Source organism: Phacochoerus africanus, chromosome 15 (assembly GCF_016906955.1).
Source record: "Phacochoerus africanus isolate WHEZ1 chromosome 15, ROS_Pafr_v1, whole genome shotgun sequence".
NCBI lineage: Eukaryota > Metazoa > Chordata > Mammalia > Artiodactyla > Suidae > Phacochoerus > Phacochoerus africanus.
Window position 1 is genome coordinate 56,647,554 of NC_062558.1, and position 19,843 is coordinate 56,667,396.

Sequence of the window (19,843 nt, forward strand, 5' to 3'; positions counted from 1 at the left end):
TTTTTTGATTCAGTCACGTCTTTTAATAGCTATTTATTACCTTAGTTAACTAAAACCCATATTTAAGCTTTGGAAGTTCTCTACTAAATACTTAGCTAAAGGTCACCCTCTTACTCATTGTTTTATCTGATGGAGGGAGTGGTTTGTTTCGCCTATTTACATTGTCATTTTAAATTGTTATAAAGACTTCTTTTTTTCCTTTTTTGGTCACCCTGCAGCATACGGAGTTCCTGGGCCAGGGATCAGATCCCAGCTGCAGTTGCAACTCATGCCACAGCTGTGGCAACACCAGATTCTTAACCCACTGTGCTGGGGTGGGAAATCGAACCTGTGTCTCAGTGCTCCAGAGACGTGGCTGATCCCATTGCCCCACAGCAGGAACTCCTATGACATTTTGATTTGGAACAAAAGTCTTTAAGGAAATACAATTTCAAGTTAGATGTTAGAGAAAGAGGAAAATTTAATGGGTGGCAGGGGAATATTTCAGAAATAAATATATGACTACAGCCATGAAAGTGGGAATGTATGTAATGTCTATAGGCGAGAATAACTGGTTGGACTTAGGTGAAGTAAGGGGATGGGGGAGATAAGATGAGAATCAGATTCCACAGAGCTTGACCATGAAGCTAAAACTAAAGTGTTTGTCCAATAAGAAAATGACTATTTCTTGGCTGCACCTAAGCATGGAGAAGGAATCATAATTGAGCCACATTGGTGACAACGCCAGATTCTTAACTGCTAGGCTGGCAGGGAACTCTCAGTGATTTTTGAATAGAGGCACACAATGAAAGCAGATAATGAGGATTAGTTTGGCAGTTGTGTGCAACATGGGCTGTGAGAAGGGACTCCAGTAAAACAAGGTAGGTGATATTAATTATCCATATATACTATGATGATACTCCCAGGCAGGAGGAAATTATTGATCTTTTGTTTTTTGCAGCACTCACTAGCTAAATGATACTCCTGTCTGAGCCATAATGTAACATGGTAAACTGCAATACATTTTCCCAACAAATTCCTCATTAAATTGATAGTCACAGGTGACTTGTGGTCTCAATAAATCAAGAATTTCTCCTAATTTTTTTTTCTTTTTAGGTCCGCACGTGCAATATATGTAAGTTCCTAGGCTAGGGGTCAGCTCACAGCTGCAGCCAACACCACAGCCACAGCAACAGCAGGATCCGAGCCTCATCTGCAACCTACACCATAGCTCATGCCAATCCAGTGAGTGAGGCCAGGGATCAAACCTTATTCTCACGATACTAGTTGGGTTCCCGCCACTGAGCCACAACGGGAACTCCCAATTTCTTCTAATATTAATGATATTCTTGGTGGTGCTGAATCCCTTGGTTTCCTCTGAACTACCCAGCAACTATATTCAGTTTTTTTCTAAGCCTTACAATAGTGTCTAAAATTGCATTTTTTTATCCTTAATGCAAAATCATTTAGTGAATGCTGCAATTTTATTTTTGTTCATCTTCAATCCACACTTTTGCAACCTTAAATTGGCCATTTTGGGATTCAATAAATTGATAAATTGAACAAACTTAAAAAAGTTATGACTTCATGTCTGTTATCAAGCCAGAAATGCATTTTCATAAAATTATTAGAAAATCTATTAGTCTCTAGGAATAGCTACTTTGCTTTGTTTCAAAGGGCTTATCATTTATTTCTGTAACTTTCTGCTTCATTTTCATTTTCCTTTAGTTTTACACATCCAATTCTTTATGGTTAATTGACTTAATGTCAACTTTAATAAATCATTTCTTTCTTGTAAAATATGGACAGCTGTTAGAATATAATTTACTAAAGCTAAATATCTTTAAATTTTTGACTTTGCAAATATTTATTCTCATTTCACAATTTCTATTAAGTGACTTAAGTTTTGGTGACATCAACAAATTACTTTTATAGCTTACCATTAGTACTGTTTTTCCCACTGAGGTGTAAATATCTTGCACTATCCATTATAACAGTTTTCGAATCTTCAGATATATTTTTCTTTATGTACAGTAACAAATATAATTCACAGATAATTAGTCATTCTCCTAAAGCATAAAGTGCTTTATAAAGAATGTGTATAACATGGCAGGTGGTGCTGCAAATGTTTCCCAGTTATCAAGATGCTCATTATTCTATACAATGAAACATTCTACACAATTAACTTGAACTAACGCAGTAATACTGAAATTGTATTACTAATATTTTTGCTTATTACACTATTATAATCTTTACTGAGAGTACAGTAACATTATGCCATACAACTTGTAAGGTCCAATAAATTCAATCACATAAAATGTGAGGTTGCATTATTACAAGATTTAATGAAATAACCAGAGCAAGTCTGCAGTTAGCCAACTGGAGGTGGTAGGAGGCTGGGGAGCCAAATGCCAATTGTATTATATCTGAATTCACATTATTGTGGGGTTCCTTATCATGAGTTCTTTTCCATATTTCTTTTTTTTTTTTTGTCTTTTTAGGGCCACACCCGAGGCCTATGGAGGCTCCCAGGCTAGGGGTCCAATTGGAGCTGTTGCTGCTGGCCTACACCACAGCCACAGCAACGCGTGATTGGACCAGCATCTGCGACCTAAGCCACAGCTCATGGCAATGTCAGATCCTTAACCTACTCAGCAAGGCCAGGGATCAAGCCTGCAACCTCATGGTTACTAGTCAGGTTCGTTAACCACTGAGTCACAACAAGAACTCCTCTTTTCTATATTTCAATCATCACATATCAGCCCTGTATATACGGCTGTTCTAAATGAAAATGGCATTTAGAAAAAGCTGTTCTAAATGAAAATGGAAAGGAAGGAGTTCCTGTCTTTGGCTCATCAAAAACAAATCTGACTAGTATCCATGAGGATGCAGGTTTGATCCCTGGCCTCAGTCATTGGGTTAAGGATCCGAGTTGCCGTGAGCTGTGGTGTAGGTTGCAGACATGGCTCTGATCTGGTATTGCTGTGGCTGGGCTGTGCTGTAGGCCAGCGGCTACAGCTCCAATTCAACCCCTTGCCTGAGAATCTCCATATGCTGCCAGTGTGGCCCTAAAAAAAAAAAAAAAAAGACAAAGAAAAGAAAATGGAAAGCAAGGGATAGATAAAACACATCTCAAAGGACAGGTCTATAGGACTTGGGAGGACTGGATAGGAGGCAAGGATAAGAAACAAATCAAGGACATGCTCCTTGAGGAATGACGATGGCGATAGAAAAGACAAGGGTAGAAGTGGTTTCATTCTATTATTTCGATTGGTAAAGGGATAGGAATGGAGATATAAGTAGGTTTTAAATATGTTGCTTTCAAGCTAATAACAGAAAACTCAAGATGAATAGATAGTTAAAATAGAAGACGAGTATGAGAGGTCAGAGTTTTGATACAGTGGTAATGATGGACAAAACTGAAAGTAAACTCTAAGAATGTTTTCAGAAAGGAATAAATAGAACGCTGAAAAAGAATCATTAGAGGGTTAAGGATCCAGCATTGTCACCATAGTGGCTCCAGTCACTGCTGTGGTGTGGGTTTGATCTCTGGCCTGGGAAATTTCGCATGCTGTGGGTGTGGCCACACACACATACACACACTAGAAAAAGAACTAGAAGTGGGAAAACCACATTAACATAAAAGCTAACATTTGAAGTTTATGATACCTTTCATGTACATTATACTTAATGGAACCCTTGAGAAGTGGGAGATTAATTTCAAGTAGATTTATTCATTCATAAATACATATTAAGTGCTATTCAGAACAGGAAGTTAAATAAGTCACAGTCCTTGCCCTTAATGAGTTTCCAATCCAATGGGAGAAGCAGACAGGTACACAAGAAATTAGGGGCCCTGATTCCAGTACTAACAATACTGTGTAATAATTGCCTATTAACTTCCCAGTCTCCTTTATAGAAACATCACACGGGGTAAAGGATAGCATCTCATTTTTCTTTCTTCAAAGCCTAGCAAAGCATCTAGCTCATAGGCACACAAGAGTGTTTCAGCAATGATCAGCATTACTTTCTGGCAGAGTGTAAGGTGTTCGGGAAGAGTAAAATATTAGTAAACATGGATACTTAAGGTTAAGTTGGAGATCAGATTTTTGAAAGCCTAATATATTATATCAAGGAATTTATACGTGGCAGAATTGGGGATTCAGAGAATTTATTGTTTCTATTTTTTTTGTCTTTTCTAGGGCGGCACTGGCAGCATATGGAGGTTCCCAGGCTAGGGGTCTAATTGGAGCTATAGCCCCCGGCAAACACCAGAGCCACAGCAACTTGGGATCCGAGCCATGTCTTTGACCTACACCACAGCTCATGGCAATGCCGGATCCTTAACCCACTGAGGAAGGCCAGGGGTTGAACCCGAAACCTCATTGTTCCTAGTCAGATTCGGTAACCACTGCGCCACGACGGGAACTCTGGGATTCAGAGAATTTAAAACATAGGAATCACATAATAAGATTTGCACCTTGGAAAGACAACTTTTTTTTTTTTTTTTTGGCTGCATTCACGGCATGTGAAAGTTCCCAGGCCAGGGATTGAACTCACCTTCACAGCAGCCAGAGCTGCTGCAATGACAACTCTGGATCCTTAACCTGCTGTACCACAAGGGAACTCCCTGGAAAGACAACTCTGGTTGGTGTGAGCATAGATTGAAGTGGGTAGAGATTATAGGAAGGTTTGAAACCTTTTAGTATAATAGACCAGTGCTTTCCAGACTTTTAAACATATTTAAGTGTGCATACAGAATGAGAGGCCAACAGTACAGAAGAGCAAAGTGCTCTGACCTCTATTCGAGGCCCTGGCTCTGCTAAGTGCTTGAAGAAAAACAACAAAAAAACCCCATAAAACAGTTGGCACCCAATAGATACTTGCCAAATTACATTTTCTTCCCTTTTTCTTTCCTCTCAGTACAATATACTGATTAAAAAAGAGCCAGTGGAAGGAGTTCCTGCTGTGGTGCAGTGGGTTAAGAATCTGACTGCAGCAGCTCAGGAGGCTGCAGAGGCTTGGGTTTGATCCCTGCCTGGCAGCCATTAAAAAAAAAAAAAAAAAAGCCAATGGGAAAAAAAAAAAGCCATTTTGAGGATGTAAGGCAGGGAATGAAATACGGCCCTCAAGAGACAGAAAAGAAAGGAATCAAGGACAGAAGACCTTGTTTGGCCCAGGGCAGGAGGACAACTTTTCTTGAAATTAAAGGCAGACCATCTGAAGACAGACCTAAAGTACAGTTGAGGCAAGTCAGAGGATATATATTGTCTTTTAAGGGTTGCAACCTCGGCATATGGAGGTTCCCAGCTAGGGGCTGAATCAGAGCTGTAGCCGCCAATCTACATCACAGCTCACAGCAACGCCAGACCTCTAACCCACTGAGTGAGGCCAGGGATTGAATCTGTGTCCTCATGGATACTACTCAGATTTGTTTCCACTGAGCCACAATGGGAACTCTGAGAAAAGTTTATATTTAACGGGAGGAGAGAGGAGGAGCAGGGGATGCTAGATTGAGAAAGAATTAGATAAAAAATAAACGGGCTGTCGTGGCTTTAATAAATTAACTTGCAATGGCTACAACAGCAGTTCTGAAATGGATCCCTGTAGCACTCAGCAACATGGGAAGGCAAAGCCTGTGCGAATTTGGATTCATCCAGGATTGGGAACTGGCAGGATGAGAGGGGGCCTGAGGAAAAGAGGAAAGTGGTCTGAGAAAGCTCTTGAAGGCTCCCTGAAGGTAATGACTATAGGGAATAGGTTAGGAAGGGAAGGAAGTCAAGTCAGGAAGTTAACAGAGTGGAACAGAGATCTGATGTATTTAAAATCTTGCTGAGGTCAGAAAGTGATTTATGGCCACATAACTGGCCTTCATTCTTTTGATTTTGCCAACAAATAAAATCAACTTGGTTTTCTTCTGTATTAGTCACTGTGACTATTATTTAAGTGAAAAAGTTGTTATTGTTTTTTTTTTTGTTTGTTTTGTTTTTTTGTCTTTTTGCCTTTTTAGGGCCACACCTGCTGCATATGGAAGTTCCCAAGCTAGGGGTCAAACCAGAGCTGTAGCTGCCGGCCTAAACTGCAACCACCCCAAGGTAGGATCCAAGCCATGTCTGTGACCTACACCACAGCTCACAGCAACGCTGGATGTTTAATTCATGGAGCGAGGCCAGGGATTGAACCTGTATCTTTATGGATGCTAGTCGGATTTATTACCACTGCGCCACAACAGGAACTCCTAAAAAAGGATTTTTGATTATTTAACAGATAAAATTCCCTTATTATAAGTTCATATTCAGTGCCAGGTATTTCTGTCATTGAAAGGCAAGACAAAAATCACAAAAGAATCATGAGTAGCACCAGGCCAAAACTAACTTGATTAGGGAAGGAATAATCTACTTAAGCAGTCTTTATACTTAAAGGTAAATAATTTAATTTGTCTATATAGTTAGCATTAGATCTTTTCAAATAATGAATTTTTAAGTTATAGATCATAAAAACAGTTCAAATATCCACAGTGTAGCACAAATAACTATGACATTCAGAAGAGGTTTCACTGGTTCAATTAAAAAGGAATATTCAAACTATTTTAAAAGTTAGTAAAGGCAATACCCAACTTTTCAAAAAAGATTTAAGTGCTTTGATTAGAATTTTTTCATACAAGTATATGGTGATTTGATCTTCGATAACATAGTGCAGAACCAATCAGGTAAAATGCAATGCTACTGAGAAATACATACTTTCATTTTGGGATGTCAGCAACACTTTTAATACAGAAATCAGGGGCTCTTTTTTTTCTTACTTCTTAGGTCACAGATGGCTCCAGGGGCTTAGGGCTTGAAATGAAACAAAAGGATTAGAGAGTCAGGGTCAAGGCACTATAAAGCTAATTGTGTCCAAGAGTGTAGCCTTCGGCTACTTTTCAGTCATTCACAAGCTCCCAGGTTAACACATTTCTTTCCTTTAATCATAGAGATTAAAGATGCCTACTTCTCTTTCTACTCAAGCACCAACTGCCTTCAGGGGGTTAATGATGTGGGTGGGAAGGAAAAGGGCAGTTCTCCCTGCTTTTGTACTGGAGGTAAGCAAACAGGTCTTTGATGATTTTTTTTTTAACTACTAATTATGAGAAAATGTAAAAAGGTTTAAAGGCTCCTTCTTAAAATTGTCTATGTAACTTTTTTCTTCCAAATTGGAAAGATACTGCTATACCCAGATTAGTTTTGAGGCACTAGATACATTAAAAGGAACAAAGAATTTGGGCTAGTGTGTAAATTTCATTCAGAGGCAACTCCTTGGTTAAAGAGCAGTTTGCTGGGTAGGGAGGAAGGGGAAAATGGAGTTGAAAAAAAGGACCAGAAGGCTTGTCATTTACAGCTTTTTCCTGAAAGCCTTCAGTATACAAGTTTCCTGTGGGCGGGGGAAGAGAATGGGCTAGCTTTTTTTCTTAAACGGCTGCACGCAGGGCACACGGAAGTTCCCAGGCCAGGGACTGAATCTGCACTGCAGCCACAACCTATGTTGCAGGTGTGGCAACACCAGATCCCTTAACCCACTGCACCAGGATGGGGATTGAACCTGTACCTGAGCACCCAAGGTGTTGCTGTCAGATTCTTAACCCACTGCACGACAATGGGAACTCCAAGAATGAGCTATTCTAAGCAACATTTAGGAAGAAAGAGGAGTTCCTGTGGTCTTTGGGCCAGCTAGCCACAGAAACTGGTCCCAAGTAGTCGCTGGCTTGGAACTGGGGTAGATGAACTGGGAACTGCCTGTACAGCTCATTTAGGAAGTATGTGGTAAAAAGCTTTACTGAAGTCTTTATTGATAGAATTGATAGAACATTCATGTCTGAGTTGGCCACAAGGTCCTAACATAGCACATTCTGACAGTCAAATTAGACCTATTTAAATGTGGCTCCTTTTGATTCCTTCAACTTTGTAATATGATGATTATCTGTACACAGGGATTCTGAATTGATACAACATTACTCACATCATTACCACTCCACTCATTTTTTGGAGCCTAACAGCTTGGTCCAAATTTTTAAAAAAGTAATAGGCTAAAAAACAGAAAAAAAAAATGAAAGAAATAAAAGTCTAATTTTTTCAGGCCTAATCAAGACTGGCTTAATACTATTCATTCTCGTCTTTGAACATTTTACTTAAGTGTTTTATTAGAGCTACTAGCTCAGGGTTCCCACCGCGTGCATCAATTTGTTTATAGGCTTTAGATTCAAGCTCTTTAAGAGTATTCCTAGTGTATTCAAAAGAACCTACATTCTCAAGATAATGTACGCAGTATTTTTTAATATCTATGTTTTCAGTTCTCTGGCGCAAGATATTCTGCACCTGAGTGCTTTCAGGCCTGGACCAAATAGCATGAATAGTAGGGAATGAGAACTTTCCCTCTGTTAGATCTTCACAAAAGCTTTTGTTTTCACTATATTCTTTGGAGTGTAGATTAGCATAATCATCCCTAATTTGGAAAAAGAGCCCAAGTGTGTTAAGTAGTGGCTTTAAATCTTCTTTGTAATCAGAGAACAACTGCATGAGGCCTACTGCTAATCCAAATAGTCCACCTGTCTTTTGCAGCACCATAGCTTTATATTCCTCTTCAGTGGGACAAGTGTAATTATCCCTCCAATAGATATCTAGGCCTTGGCCCTGATGTAGTTCTAAAAGCTGACGGGTAAAAAGCTTTACTGCATCTGGGTGATCAAGGGTTAAGACTTTCTCTAGGCCAAGAAAATACACATAATTGGCAGAATTGATGACAGATGGAATTCCATAGATGCTGTGTGCCACTGGAAAGCCACGTCGGAGTTTTGAGTTGTCTTCGATATCATCGATGAGTAAACTGGCATTATGTAACATTTCCGTCACTTCGATGATAATCTAATAAAAAAATACAATGGAAAAATTTCATTTGAACAATCCAAGAGATCATAAATACTGTAAATTTACAGGTTATCAAAGTGTCAAGTGTCTTGGTTTTCACAACTAGTAATTACCTACCAACCTCATTATAATATATTGCATGAGCATTAAACTGAATTAAAATCTAGGAGTATTTTTACATGACATCTATTCATTTATCAGAGATTAAGAATGAGGTTAGAATTGCCTAAATACCTGTAGCTTGTCTTCTGGAACTTTTAGCCAATGATTAAATGCCTGTGAAAGTTTGGTTCTTACTTGTTTACCTGCATGCAAAGAATAAAATTTGGCAATAGATTAACATTTTAATTACAAGAAATGTATTCAGAAACTTCCCCTAAAACTGATCAGACTTGATAAATTGAGCCTCATCAATCCATTACCTACTGCAGAGCTTGCCTTCCACTGTTGGGCCCTCACTGGCACCCCCTGCAAAAAATTCATCCTGAAATGCACAACCTTTTAAAATTAGGACAAGCAAGAGAGATGCCAAAGTACTCCAGTGGCCTATTAGTAAGCTTACTCCTTCCATTTTTAACTTCTATCAATAGTTTTGGAATGGAATGCACTTTTAAGGAATTATGATCTCATTCATTCCTTTTTTGAGAAGGTAGCCACTCTAGTTAGTGTCAGTTAATTAGCACTGTCCATTTTTATTTATTTAATTTAAAATTTTTTTTTTTGCTACTTTTTGGGCCGCTCCCACGGCATGTGGAGGTTCCCAGGCTAGGGGTCGAATCGGAGCTATAGCCACCAGCCTACACCAGAGCCACAGCAACGCAGGATCCAAGCCAAGTCTGCAACCTACACCACAGCTCATGGCAACGCCGGATCGTTAACCCACCGAGCAAGGGCAGGGACCGAACCCACAACCTCATCGTTCCTAGTCGGATTCGTTAACCACTGTGCCACGATGGGAACTTGTAATATTTTTTTTTTTTAGAGCCACACCCACGGCATATAGAGGTTCTCAGGCTAGGGGTCGAATCAGAGCTGTAGCTGCCAGCCTACACCACAGCTACAGCAACACGGGATCTAAGCTGTGTCTGCGGCCTATACCACAGCTCACAGCAACACCAGATCCTTAACCCACTGAGCAAGACCAGGAATTGAACCTGTATCCTCATGGATGCTAGTCAGATTTGTTTCCGCTGAGCCATGAAGGGAACACCTCGAGGCTATAGTATTTTTAAATAAATGTACTTCCGTACTTTTTTTTTTTTTTTTTGCTTTTTAGGGCTACACCAGCAGCATAGGGAGGTTCCCAGGCTGGGGGTTGAATCGGAGCTGCAGCTGCCGGCCTACACCACAGCCACACCAACGCAGGATCTGAGTGGTGTCTGCAACCTACACCACAGCGCATGGCAATGCCAGATTCTTAACCCACTGAGTGAGGCCAGGGATCGAACCTACAACCTCATGGTTCCTAGTCAGATTTGTTTCCATTGCGCCACAGTGGCAACTCCTAAATGTACTTTACTATTGAATTACCTTATAAAATTTTCTCTTAAAATTCCTTTAAATTGATTTTAGAGACTGGACAGCTCTGCTTCTTTCCTATCAAAAACTACTAATATCTGATGATGGCTGTACAACTATAAATTATCCATGAAGATGTGGGTTCGATCCCTGGCCTTGCTCAATGGGTTAAAGATCTTGTGTTGCTGAGGTATAGGTCGTATACACAGCTTGGATCCTAAGTGTTTCTGCGGCTGTGGTGTAGGCTACAGCTCTGATTAGACCCCTAGCCTGGGAACTTCCATAAGCTGTGGGTGCAGCTGTAAAAGACACATACACAACACACACACACAAAAGAAAATTCACTGAGTTTAAAAAAAAAAAAAAAGTGACATTACCACCCCATGAAGCAGTGACTTTTAAATGCCCTAAATTTAGTCAAAAGTTAATCTCTTTATTTTGATTAGGGCCATTAGCTTTTTTTTTTTTCTGGGGCCGCTCCCGCAGCATATGGAGGTTCCCAGGCTAGGGGTCCAATCGGAGCTGTAGCCGCCGGCCTATGCCAGAGCCACAGCAAGGTGGGATCAGAGCCACATCTGCAACCTACACCACAGCTCACGGCAACACCAGATCCTTAACCCACTGAGCAAGGGCAGGGACCGAACCTGCAACCTCATGGTTCCTAGTCGGATTCGTTAACTACTGTGCCACAACGGGAATTCCAAGGGCGATTAGCTTTTCATTATGTTTTTCTTACACAGAAAGCTCACGAGAGGTCTCTGGGTAGTAGTCACCACTATAAGTCATTTTACCCCAAATATAAAGGAATGGTAGATAAAACCCACAATCAATTCATTTAATAAAAATGTTCTTTCTAGAGTTCCCACCATAGTGCAGCGGAAACGAATCTGACTAGGAACCTGAGGTTTCGGGTTTGCTCTCTGGCCTCACTCAGTGGGTTAAGGATCCAGTGTTGCTGTGAGCTGAGGTGTAGGTTGAAGATACAACTCGGATCTCATGTTGCTGTGGCTGTGGCGTTGGCCAGCAGCTGTAGCTCCAATTGGACCCCTAGCCTGGGAACCTCCATATGCTTCGGGTATGGACCTAAAAAGCAGGAAAAAAAAAAAAAAGTTCTTTCTTCAAGCTTCCTGCTAACGTGAATGCATAATAACATCCTAATTTCAGATTAGGCTTCAGGAAAATAGTTACATACAAAGTTTCAGTAAACAAAACCAGTATTTTCGAGTCCTATCTGTGTTTTCTCTGTACCAATCTTCCAAACAAATGCATACACATACCCTCATACCCAAAGAGAACAAAGTTTCACTTCCTATGGGAAATCTAAAATGGAAGGATTTCTTAGAGTTCTGGAAGCAGTATCTTCTGTCTACTAACCCTTAAGGTGAACACAGTCTGAGTGGCAATTATATCCTTTATACTTCTGATCTACTTCCCAGTTAAACAAAGGTGAATCTTGGCTATACTGAGTATGAACAATTATGCAAAAATAATCCTATCATTCTAAAAAACAAATTTAGAAGATGAAAAACAATTAATGTATAGCCACATTTCCCCCTTTACTTTAGAATACATGTAGAAAACAGTACAATAAATGGCTTAACTTACATGTACTGCAGTTTTAATATTTTTTCATTTGACCAAAGTCTAGGGTCTGGTTGGATACTTTTAGTTCCCCAAATTATTTCTAACAGAAGTAAGTCACAGAGATCTTGCAAGATGAAAACAAACAATAATTACTGTCTTCTCTTTAAGAGCTAAACATTACTAACTCCTTTTCTGCAGGTCCTCTTTTTCCTCCACTTCCAACCAGACCTCCTGCCTCCCACTGTAAAGGCCTGGGGTCCTATACTTCTACACTAGGGCAAATAAACAACATAAATAAAAGTCATTCTGGGAGTTCCCATCGTGGCGCAGTGGTTAACGAATCCGACTAGGAACCATGAGGTTTCGGGTTCAATCCCTGGCCTTGCTCAGTGGGTTAAGGATCCGGCGTTGCCGTGAGGTGTGGTGTAGGTTGCAGACTCGGCTCAGATCCTGCACTGCTGTGGCTCTGGCATCGGCTGGTGGCTACAGCTCTAACTGGACCCCTAGCCTGGGAACCTCCATATGCTGTGGGAGCGGCCCCAGAAAAGGCAAAAAGACCAAAAAAAAAAAAAATCATTCTACTTTACTAATTTCAGAAAATCCAGACATCAGCAATTATTAATCATAATCTTTTATTAGCAAGAGTAACTTTACAATAGAATAAATGTCTTGTCCACCTTTAAGTCACCTAGTAACTGAAGCTATTGTGTGAAAAGTAGTTTATACATAGCACAACTTCCTCTTTCTTTAGAAAACTCTTTTGAAGTTATTTTCTATCATGGATGCAAGAGTATAATAGATTAAAACATATGGGATATGGCGTTCTCCTGTGGCACAGCAGGTTAAGGATCCAGTGTTGTCATTGCAGCAGCTCAGGTTTCTGCTGTGGTGTGGGTTCAATACCTGGTCTGGGAATTTTGAAGGGATACCTAATGAGAGTCTTAAATATGTTATCTAATGGCCTAAGGTATTACTTACAAATAATGAGAATTAAAAAAAAATGTTACAGAAGTAGTTCATCATGTCCATAAGCCTTATACTTAAAACGTAACTACAGGTAGTCCTCGCTTAGCACAGTGGTTGAGGGCAAGACACTGGGTGACACTGGTTACTCTTGTCATCACTGATAACCGGCATGTTTTATGGTAGCCCAGTTCCAGTTAGTGTCTGCCAACTTGTTACACAAAAAGCAATAGGCAGGAAGAATGCAGGTGAAACAGTGCCACTTTTCTCAATGGGAGCCCCTCAAATAAGTAAAGTTACTGGTTGCTGAATAAATTTCACTCAAAAGCAGTCTCTTGGCTTTTTCTTTTTCTTTCTTTTAGGGTGCACCCTTGGCAAATGGACATTCTCAGGCTAGGGACTGCATTGGAGCTGAAGCTGCCGGCCTACACCACAGCCACAGTAACGACAGATCTGAGCCATGTCTGCAACCTATACTGTAGCTCTTGGATCCTTAACCTACTGAGTGGGGCCAGGGATGGAATCTACATCCTCATGGATACTCATCAGGTTCATCACCATCGAGCCACAACAGGAATTCCCTCTTGGCTTTTTCTTAAATAGCAGGCAACTTTCCCCTTGCATTCTCTTTCCTCCATTCTTTTAAAGCACTGAAGCACTGACATTAGCACGTATGTCTTCATTAGGGTCTATCAATAGAAATAACACTAAACATGATGGTTTCCAAGCATAGCGAGGGAGCCACCACTCTTCTGGCTTTTGACAACCGTATTTTCTTTCCTCAGGCTCATGAAGAACGTGAACGCCTTATTACCACTGAGGTGTGCATATCAAGGAAGGTGTGCATTTTAGAACAGAAATTAAAAATTTTTTATTGTGATTGTGCTGAGATCATCATTAGACTAAAGTTTAGCCACACTATGAGCTAAACAGGTGGTGCTTTTATGGTTGTCAACTTACTACCTTTTATATTATTTCTATGCAAAAGAACAATCAAAATTCCAAGTCACTGGTTTATACCTGAATTTTTATTATAAGAACCCATACTTGTCATATGCATGAGTTTATAGTTGCTATTGCCATTTTCAAGACAGTTAAAAACAGTAAAACAGGAGTTCCCATCGTGGCTCAGTGGTTAACGAATCTGACTAGGAACCATGAGGTTGTGGGTTCGATCCCTGGCCTTGCTCAGTGGGTTAAGGATCTGGCGTTGCCATGAGGTGTGGTGTATGTTGCAGACACAGCTCTGGCATAGGCCGGTGGCTACAGCTCCGATTCAGCCCCTAGCCTGGGATCCTCCATATGTCGCAGGAGTGGCCCAAGAAATGGCAGACAAAACAAAACAGTAAAACAAAGAGTTCCCTTGTGGCACAGCAGGTTAAAGATCTGGTGTTGTCACTGCATTGCCATGGCACAGGTTTAATCTCTAGCCCAGAAACTTCCACATGCCTCGGGCATGGCCAAAAGAAAAAAAAAATAGCAAAATACAACAAGCACAATGATTGGCCAGGTGTTTCTTTAGGAAGCCATATCCAAGGGACTCATCTTTCATGGGAATAATCAGGCTGTGCTTCCAAGTGATAGTTGAAAATTTGAACAGGGAAGTTAAGCGAAGCCTTTTCTTTCTTCTTTTTTGGCTGCCCTGAAGTTATGGAGTTCACAGGCCAGGAATCAGATCAGAGTCCCAGTTACAACCTATGCATGCCATATCCTTTAACCCACTGCGCTGGGCTGGGGACTGAACCTGTGTCCTAACGCTGCCAATGCCACTGATCCTGTTGTACCACAGTGAAACTCCAAGTAGCTTTTTGTTGTTATAAAAATTGGCATAAACATCCCCTAATATCAAACAGAGGGAACAGGAATATAAGGCATCCATGAATAATAAAATCTCTAGTGAAATACTCAAATGTTTTAAGAATTTTTATTTTTTTAAATCTGTCACATAAGTGGATTTTTTTTTAAAGGAGTGCCTCAAAAAAGTCCATTTTAGGAACAAAAAAATTTTAAAGTACAGCATTATTTACCTCATATGTATCACCTTAAATAGAGAGTCTCAAGAGCTGGCAAGTCTAACCTTCTCCGTATGCTAAAATTTAAATGAACACTACTCTATAAAAACAACTCTACACATGTTATAACTAAACTATTACCTGGTAACTGAAGTAAGTACTTGTAGGGTTCTAGAAGAATTCTTTGGACTGTTTCTTGAGTCTTCTCCATCGTTTTTAAATTTCAAAGTTGATCTGTAAAAAAGGAGAAACACAAAAGATGATATAATTAAACTGATATCAACATGCAAAAAAATTGATATTTCAAGGAATTTGTGTTTTTATAAAGGTAAACTTTCATTTGGTTTTAAAAGAAAATTTTATACCTATGAATCCTGAAAGCATGCTACGTGAAAGAAAGACAGTGATAAAAGATTACATATTGTATGCTTCTATTTATATGAAAAGTTCACAACAGGAACATCTATGGAGACAGAAAGTAGATTAATGGTTATATAGGGCTGGAGTGGGGGGAAATAGGGAGTGACTGCTAATGGGTTTCTTTTGGGGAGGGGGATCAAAATACTCCAAAATTTGGTTGTGGAGATGTTTGCCTGACCTTGTGAATATAGTAAAACCCACTTTTTTTTTCTTGGCTACACCCGTGGCTTGCGGAAGTTCCCAGGCCAGGAAATGAACTCTCGCCATAGCAGCAACCCAAGCCACTGCAGTGTCAATACCAGGTCCTTAACCCCACCGAGCCACATGGGAACTCCTGAATAGTATACTTTGAATGGGTAAACTGTACGATATGTAAATTATATATAATTTAAAAAAAAGAAAGTCTTCATTACATTAGATTTTAAGTGGTTTCCTTAAGTTACAAAATATGTTACAAAACTTATATTAAAAGCCTTTACTTAAAAAAAAAATCTTTCCTATTTTAATCAACCATAAAAGGCTTAAATTGTTGATATCAATGTCAAAACAAATCCACAAAATTAGATACCTCTATATTTGAATAATTATGTTAGTAAACATACCTCCCCCTACATGTGCATTAAAATGAGTATGTTTTATGTGTTTGAACAACACAGGGGATAGAAGTACCACACATCCCACCCTGCAGCTGAAAATCTGAATATCCCTAATTCTGCATCCACAGATTCAACCAACCGCAAATTGTGTAGTATTGTAGTATGCACTTATTTAAATAAGTCCGGGTATAAGTGGACCCTTGCAGTTCAAAGTCCTATTGTTCAAGGGTCAACAGTATATTTAAATAAAGTGTAGGGGGTGGAAGAAGAATGGACTAGCAGTTTGGGGTTAGCAGATGCAAATTATTACATTTAGAATGGATAAGCAGGAGTTCCCGTTGTGGCTCAGAGGAAACGAATCTGACCAGTATCCATGAGGATGCAGGTTTGATTCCTGGCCTTGCTCAATGTGTTAAGGATCCGGTGTTGCCATGAGCTGTGGTGTAGGTTACAGATGAGGCTCCAATCCTGCGTTGCTGTGGGTGTGGTGTAGGTCAGAAGCTGCTGCTGCTCCGATTCGACTCCCAGCCTGGGAACTTCCATACACCTCAGGTACGGCCCTAAAAAGACAAAAAAAAAAAAAAAAAGATAAGCAATGAGGTCCTACTGTATAGCACAGGGAACTATATCCAATCACCTGGAGTAGACCACGATGGAGGATAATATAAGAAAGGGAATGTATACATATGTATGACTGGGTCACTTTGCTGTGCAGCAGAAATTGGCACAGCATTGTAAATCAACTATAATTTAAAAAAATTGAAAAGGGTAAAACTCCTCTTCATAATCAATCCATTTCAGACGTCCTGATTAGATATGCATTAATTTGACAGCAATTATACTATTAAAAATTTCTTTGCAGTGATTATTATTTGAATTTTACATTTACTTCAATGTTTCCCAGAACATCACTCAGTTTTCCTACAATCCTCCTCTACTATTGAATCTCTATTACTTCTTCATAAATATCTATTGCTATTTTTCTTTGTTTTCCTGTTAGGAGTCTTCATTTCTTTCTTTTCTTTTTTGGCCATTTCATGGCATTTGGAGTTCCAGGGCCAGAAAATATTTTGAAATAATCCAATACCAGTCTAGTAACCTATACTGTTTAAACCTGGACATAGATTACCTTATTTTTAAGAGATTGACAGAAAGAAAAGATGCAGGAAGAGTAATCACTTAGGTAAAAGATTATTGAACAGAGTTAAAAGTAGAATTTTTAAAAAGCATCTCTTCTATTTTACTCTATTTATTTATTTTTTAGCTTTCTAGGGCCACACCTGCAGCATATGGAAGTTCCCAGACTAAGAGTTGAATTAGAGTGTAGCTGCTGGTCTACATATGCCACAGCAACCCAGGAGCCGAGCCGCATCTGCAACCTACACCACAGCCCACTGCAACTCCAAAACTCAAACCCACTGAGTGACACCAGGGATTGAACCCAAATCCTCATCATCATAGTCAGATTCGTTTCTGCTGCGCCACAAAGGGAACTCCCTATACTACTCTATTTAGCCATCTCTTCTCAACTGGGTTGAGTACAAAAATCATGTTTATCTTTTCTCAGCCTCCAGAACACATCTGACTTAATTTAAAAATCAGAAAGATGAACTTTCAATAATTCAATAATGAACTTTTGTCTCTGGCTTCGCAATAAGTACACCTGTTGCACAGAGATCAGAGTTAATCTGTTTCAAATCTAATGGCTTTGGTTGATTTTTTTCCAACTTAAAATATTACTTATGAATTAAAAAAATTTTTCTTTTGCTCACTCAGGTAAATTTAAGAATACTCATTTAACAAATAAGTCAATTAATGTTCCTTTCCCAGAGAATGTTTATGGGCAAGTGTTCTGAATAGTGGGAAAACATAGAAACCTCAGTTTTTCTAGGTATCAAAAACCAATCTGTTTTGTGTCTTTTTACAGTGTTCTGTAAGAAGTGTTTCACATTACACTGGCATCTACTCTCACTTGCCTTTTTCTTCCTTTTTTTTTTGTCTTTTTGCCTTTTCTAGGGCCGCTTCCCCAAGCCTATGGAGGTTTAATCGGAGCTGTAGCCGCCGACCACAGGCAAAGCAACGCGGGATCTGAGCCGCGTCTGCGACCTACACCACAGCTCACGGGGCTCCTTAACCCACTGAGCGAGGCCAGGGATCAAACCTGCAACTTCATGGTTCCTAGTCGGATTCATTAACTACTGCGCCATGACGGGAACTCCTTCTTTCTTCCTTTGTAACCCCAAAGGCTCCAATTTATCGTACCTAGAAATTTCAGCCATCACACACTAGACCTGAATGGAAAGAGGCATTAGGGTGCTACTAATTTGCTTGTGGAGTGAAAAGCAACCCACAGAATGCCTCGGTGAGAGTCTGAACCTACTCATTCAAAAGTGGGAAACTGCCCTAAATTTGTTCAAACAATGGTTGTTGAATATTAATACAAGCCACAGTCTCTCCTCCCTTTGGACTACTAGAGCAGTAACTTAGTGGTTGGGCTTCCTCGCCCCTACTCTTCAGCCAGAGATCTTTTCAAAATTCAAATGCGGTCCTATCTCCCTTCTGATTGAGAACTCTTCCAGTTAGCAGACTGCTCAATAAAGTCTCCATGAAAGCTTATCAAGTTCGGAGAGTCAATCCCCTGCCCATACCCCAGCCTCAGTTTCTCATACTTTAAAAAGCTCCCTTGTGGCACAAGCCTTTCCAACACGATATTCTTTCGGTCTGGAATGTTCCTTAATTAACTCTTACTAACCCTTCAGCTCTCGGCTGGATCCTCACCTGCTCGGGAATGCTTTCAACTCCCTAAGGCAATTTCCTAATTTCCAATTCTCCTATCACCACGAAACTCTTCTATGCACCATTTACAGCACCTGACGCAATTTTACACTCATGTGTGTGTTCAATTTAATAACTGCCTGTCTCACTGGGCTCTGGTTTACGAAGCAGGGGCTGTACAAGTTTCTTCCACACGGTAGGCGCTCAAATATGTGAAGGGCACACATTTGCATGCACAAGTGGAAATATCATGCAATTTTTTAAAAGGGAAGAGTCTGGTTTCTAAAGAGCTAAAGGAACACGCAAATACAAACGTAGCTGTGAAGCGCAGAGTGAGCCCTTCCACTCAAACTCCGGGAGATGTGGGTGGGTCTGAAAAAAACTACCGGAGAGATACAGGGAGGGAATTTAATTAACTCCGGGGCAGATTTGCAACAGAGACTTGGAAGAAGGGCTTCAAATGTCGGCTCTGCTTTCTCTCGGCTCTGAGGCCCCCTTCCGCCCCGCTCGGTCCGCTACCGCTCCTCCCCTCCTCCAGCGAGAGGATGGAAAATTCATACACAAGCCGGTTCAGCATCCGGGTCCTCACCCTCTTTTCTTTCTTTCCTCTCGGCTCCGCCTCCCAGACTCCCCAACCCTCCTCCCCATCCGGGTTCCCCCCCAGCCGCCGGCACAGCCACTCACGGTTCGAGGATGATATCACAACTTTCACGCCGCGGGCCCAGGAGTAGCAGTATCCTGTATCAACTTCCCACCTTATAGTTCAGGACAAGGCTCCTCCTGAGGCTTCCATGAATCCCTCCCTCTATTTCACCACAGAACTCTCCGCCCTCCTCAACCACCAGCGACGCCGCATTACTCGGTGCAAGAAAATGCGCCATCCCGGTCACACTGCGCAGGCGTCGTTGCCACCTCCCCTTTGCTTTGTCGCTCCGCCCCCTTTCCCTCCCCCCTCCCGTCTCACGTAGCCGCGGGGCTTTGCGGATCTTGCAGTTCTCACCGGCAAGGCCTAGCGCGTTGGCCCAGAGGCTGAACTACATTTCCCGGGGAGCTTTGAGGCGTAACTTTCTGTTTCCATAGAACTGGTGGGAAAATG

At 40.7% G+C, this 19,843-nt stretch overlaps 1 protein-coding gene across 1 annotated transcript; it reads right to left on the reverse strand.

Annotated features, from left to right (window-relative positions):
* Window positions 1–6,724: 6,724 nt before the first annotated feature.
* GGPS1 (geranylgeranyl diphosphate synthase 1) lies at window positions 6,725–19,651 on the reverse strand. The gene is made up of 4 exons (XM_047761430.1): window positions 19,432–19,651; window positions 15,098–15,190; window positions 9,114–9,184; window positions 6,725–8,876 (listed from the first exon to the last, which is right to left on the reverse strand). The coding sequence occupies exons 2-4, from the start codon at window positions 15,165–15,167 to the stop codon at window positions 8,115–8,117; spliced, it is 903 nt and encodes a 300-aa protein (XP_047617386.1). The 5' UTR covers window positions 15,168–15,190; window positions 19,432–19,651; the 3' UTR covers window positions 6,725–8,114.
* Between the last annotated feature and the right edge of the window lie 192 nt (window positions 19,652–19,843).

Bases quoted from the DNA above. Each gene is read 5' to 3' on its own strand.
- GGPS1 (XM_047761430.1), bottom strand. From the start codon at position 15,167: ATGGAGAAGACTCAAGAAACAGTCCAAAGAATTCTTCTAGAACCCTAC. The intron at 9,185-15,097 runs GTAATAGTTTAG...CTTTGCATGCAG, and splicing joins GTACTTACTTCAGTTACCAG to GTAAACAAGTAAGAACCAAA. The intron at 8,877-9,113 runs GTATTTAGGCAA...TTTTTTTATTAG, and splicing joins TTCCAGAAGACAAGCTACAG to ATTATCATCGAAGTGACGGA.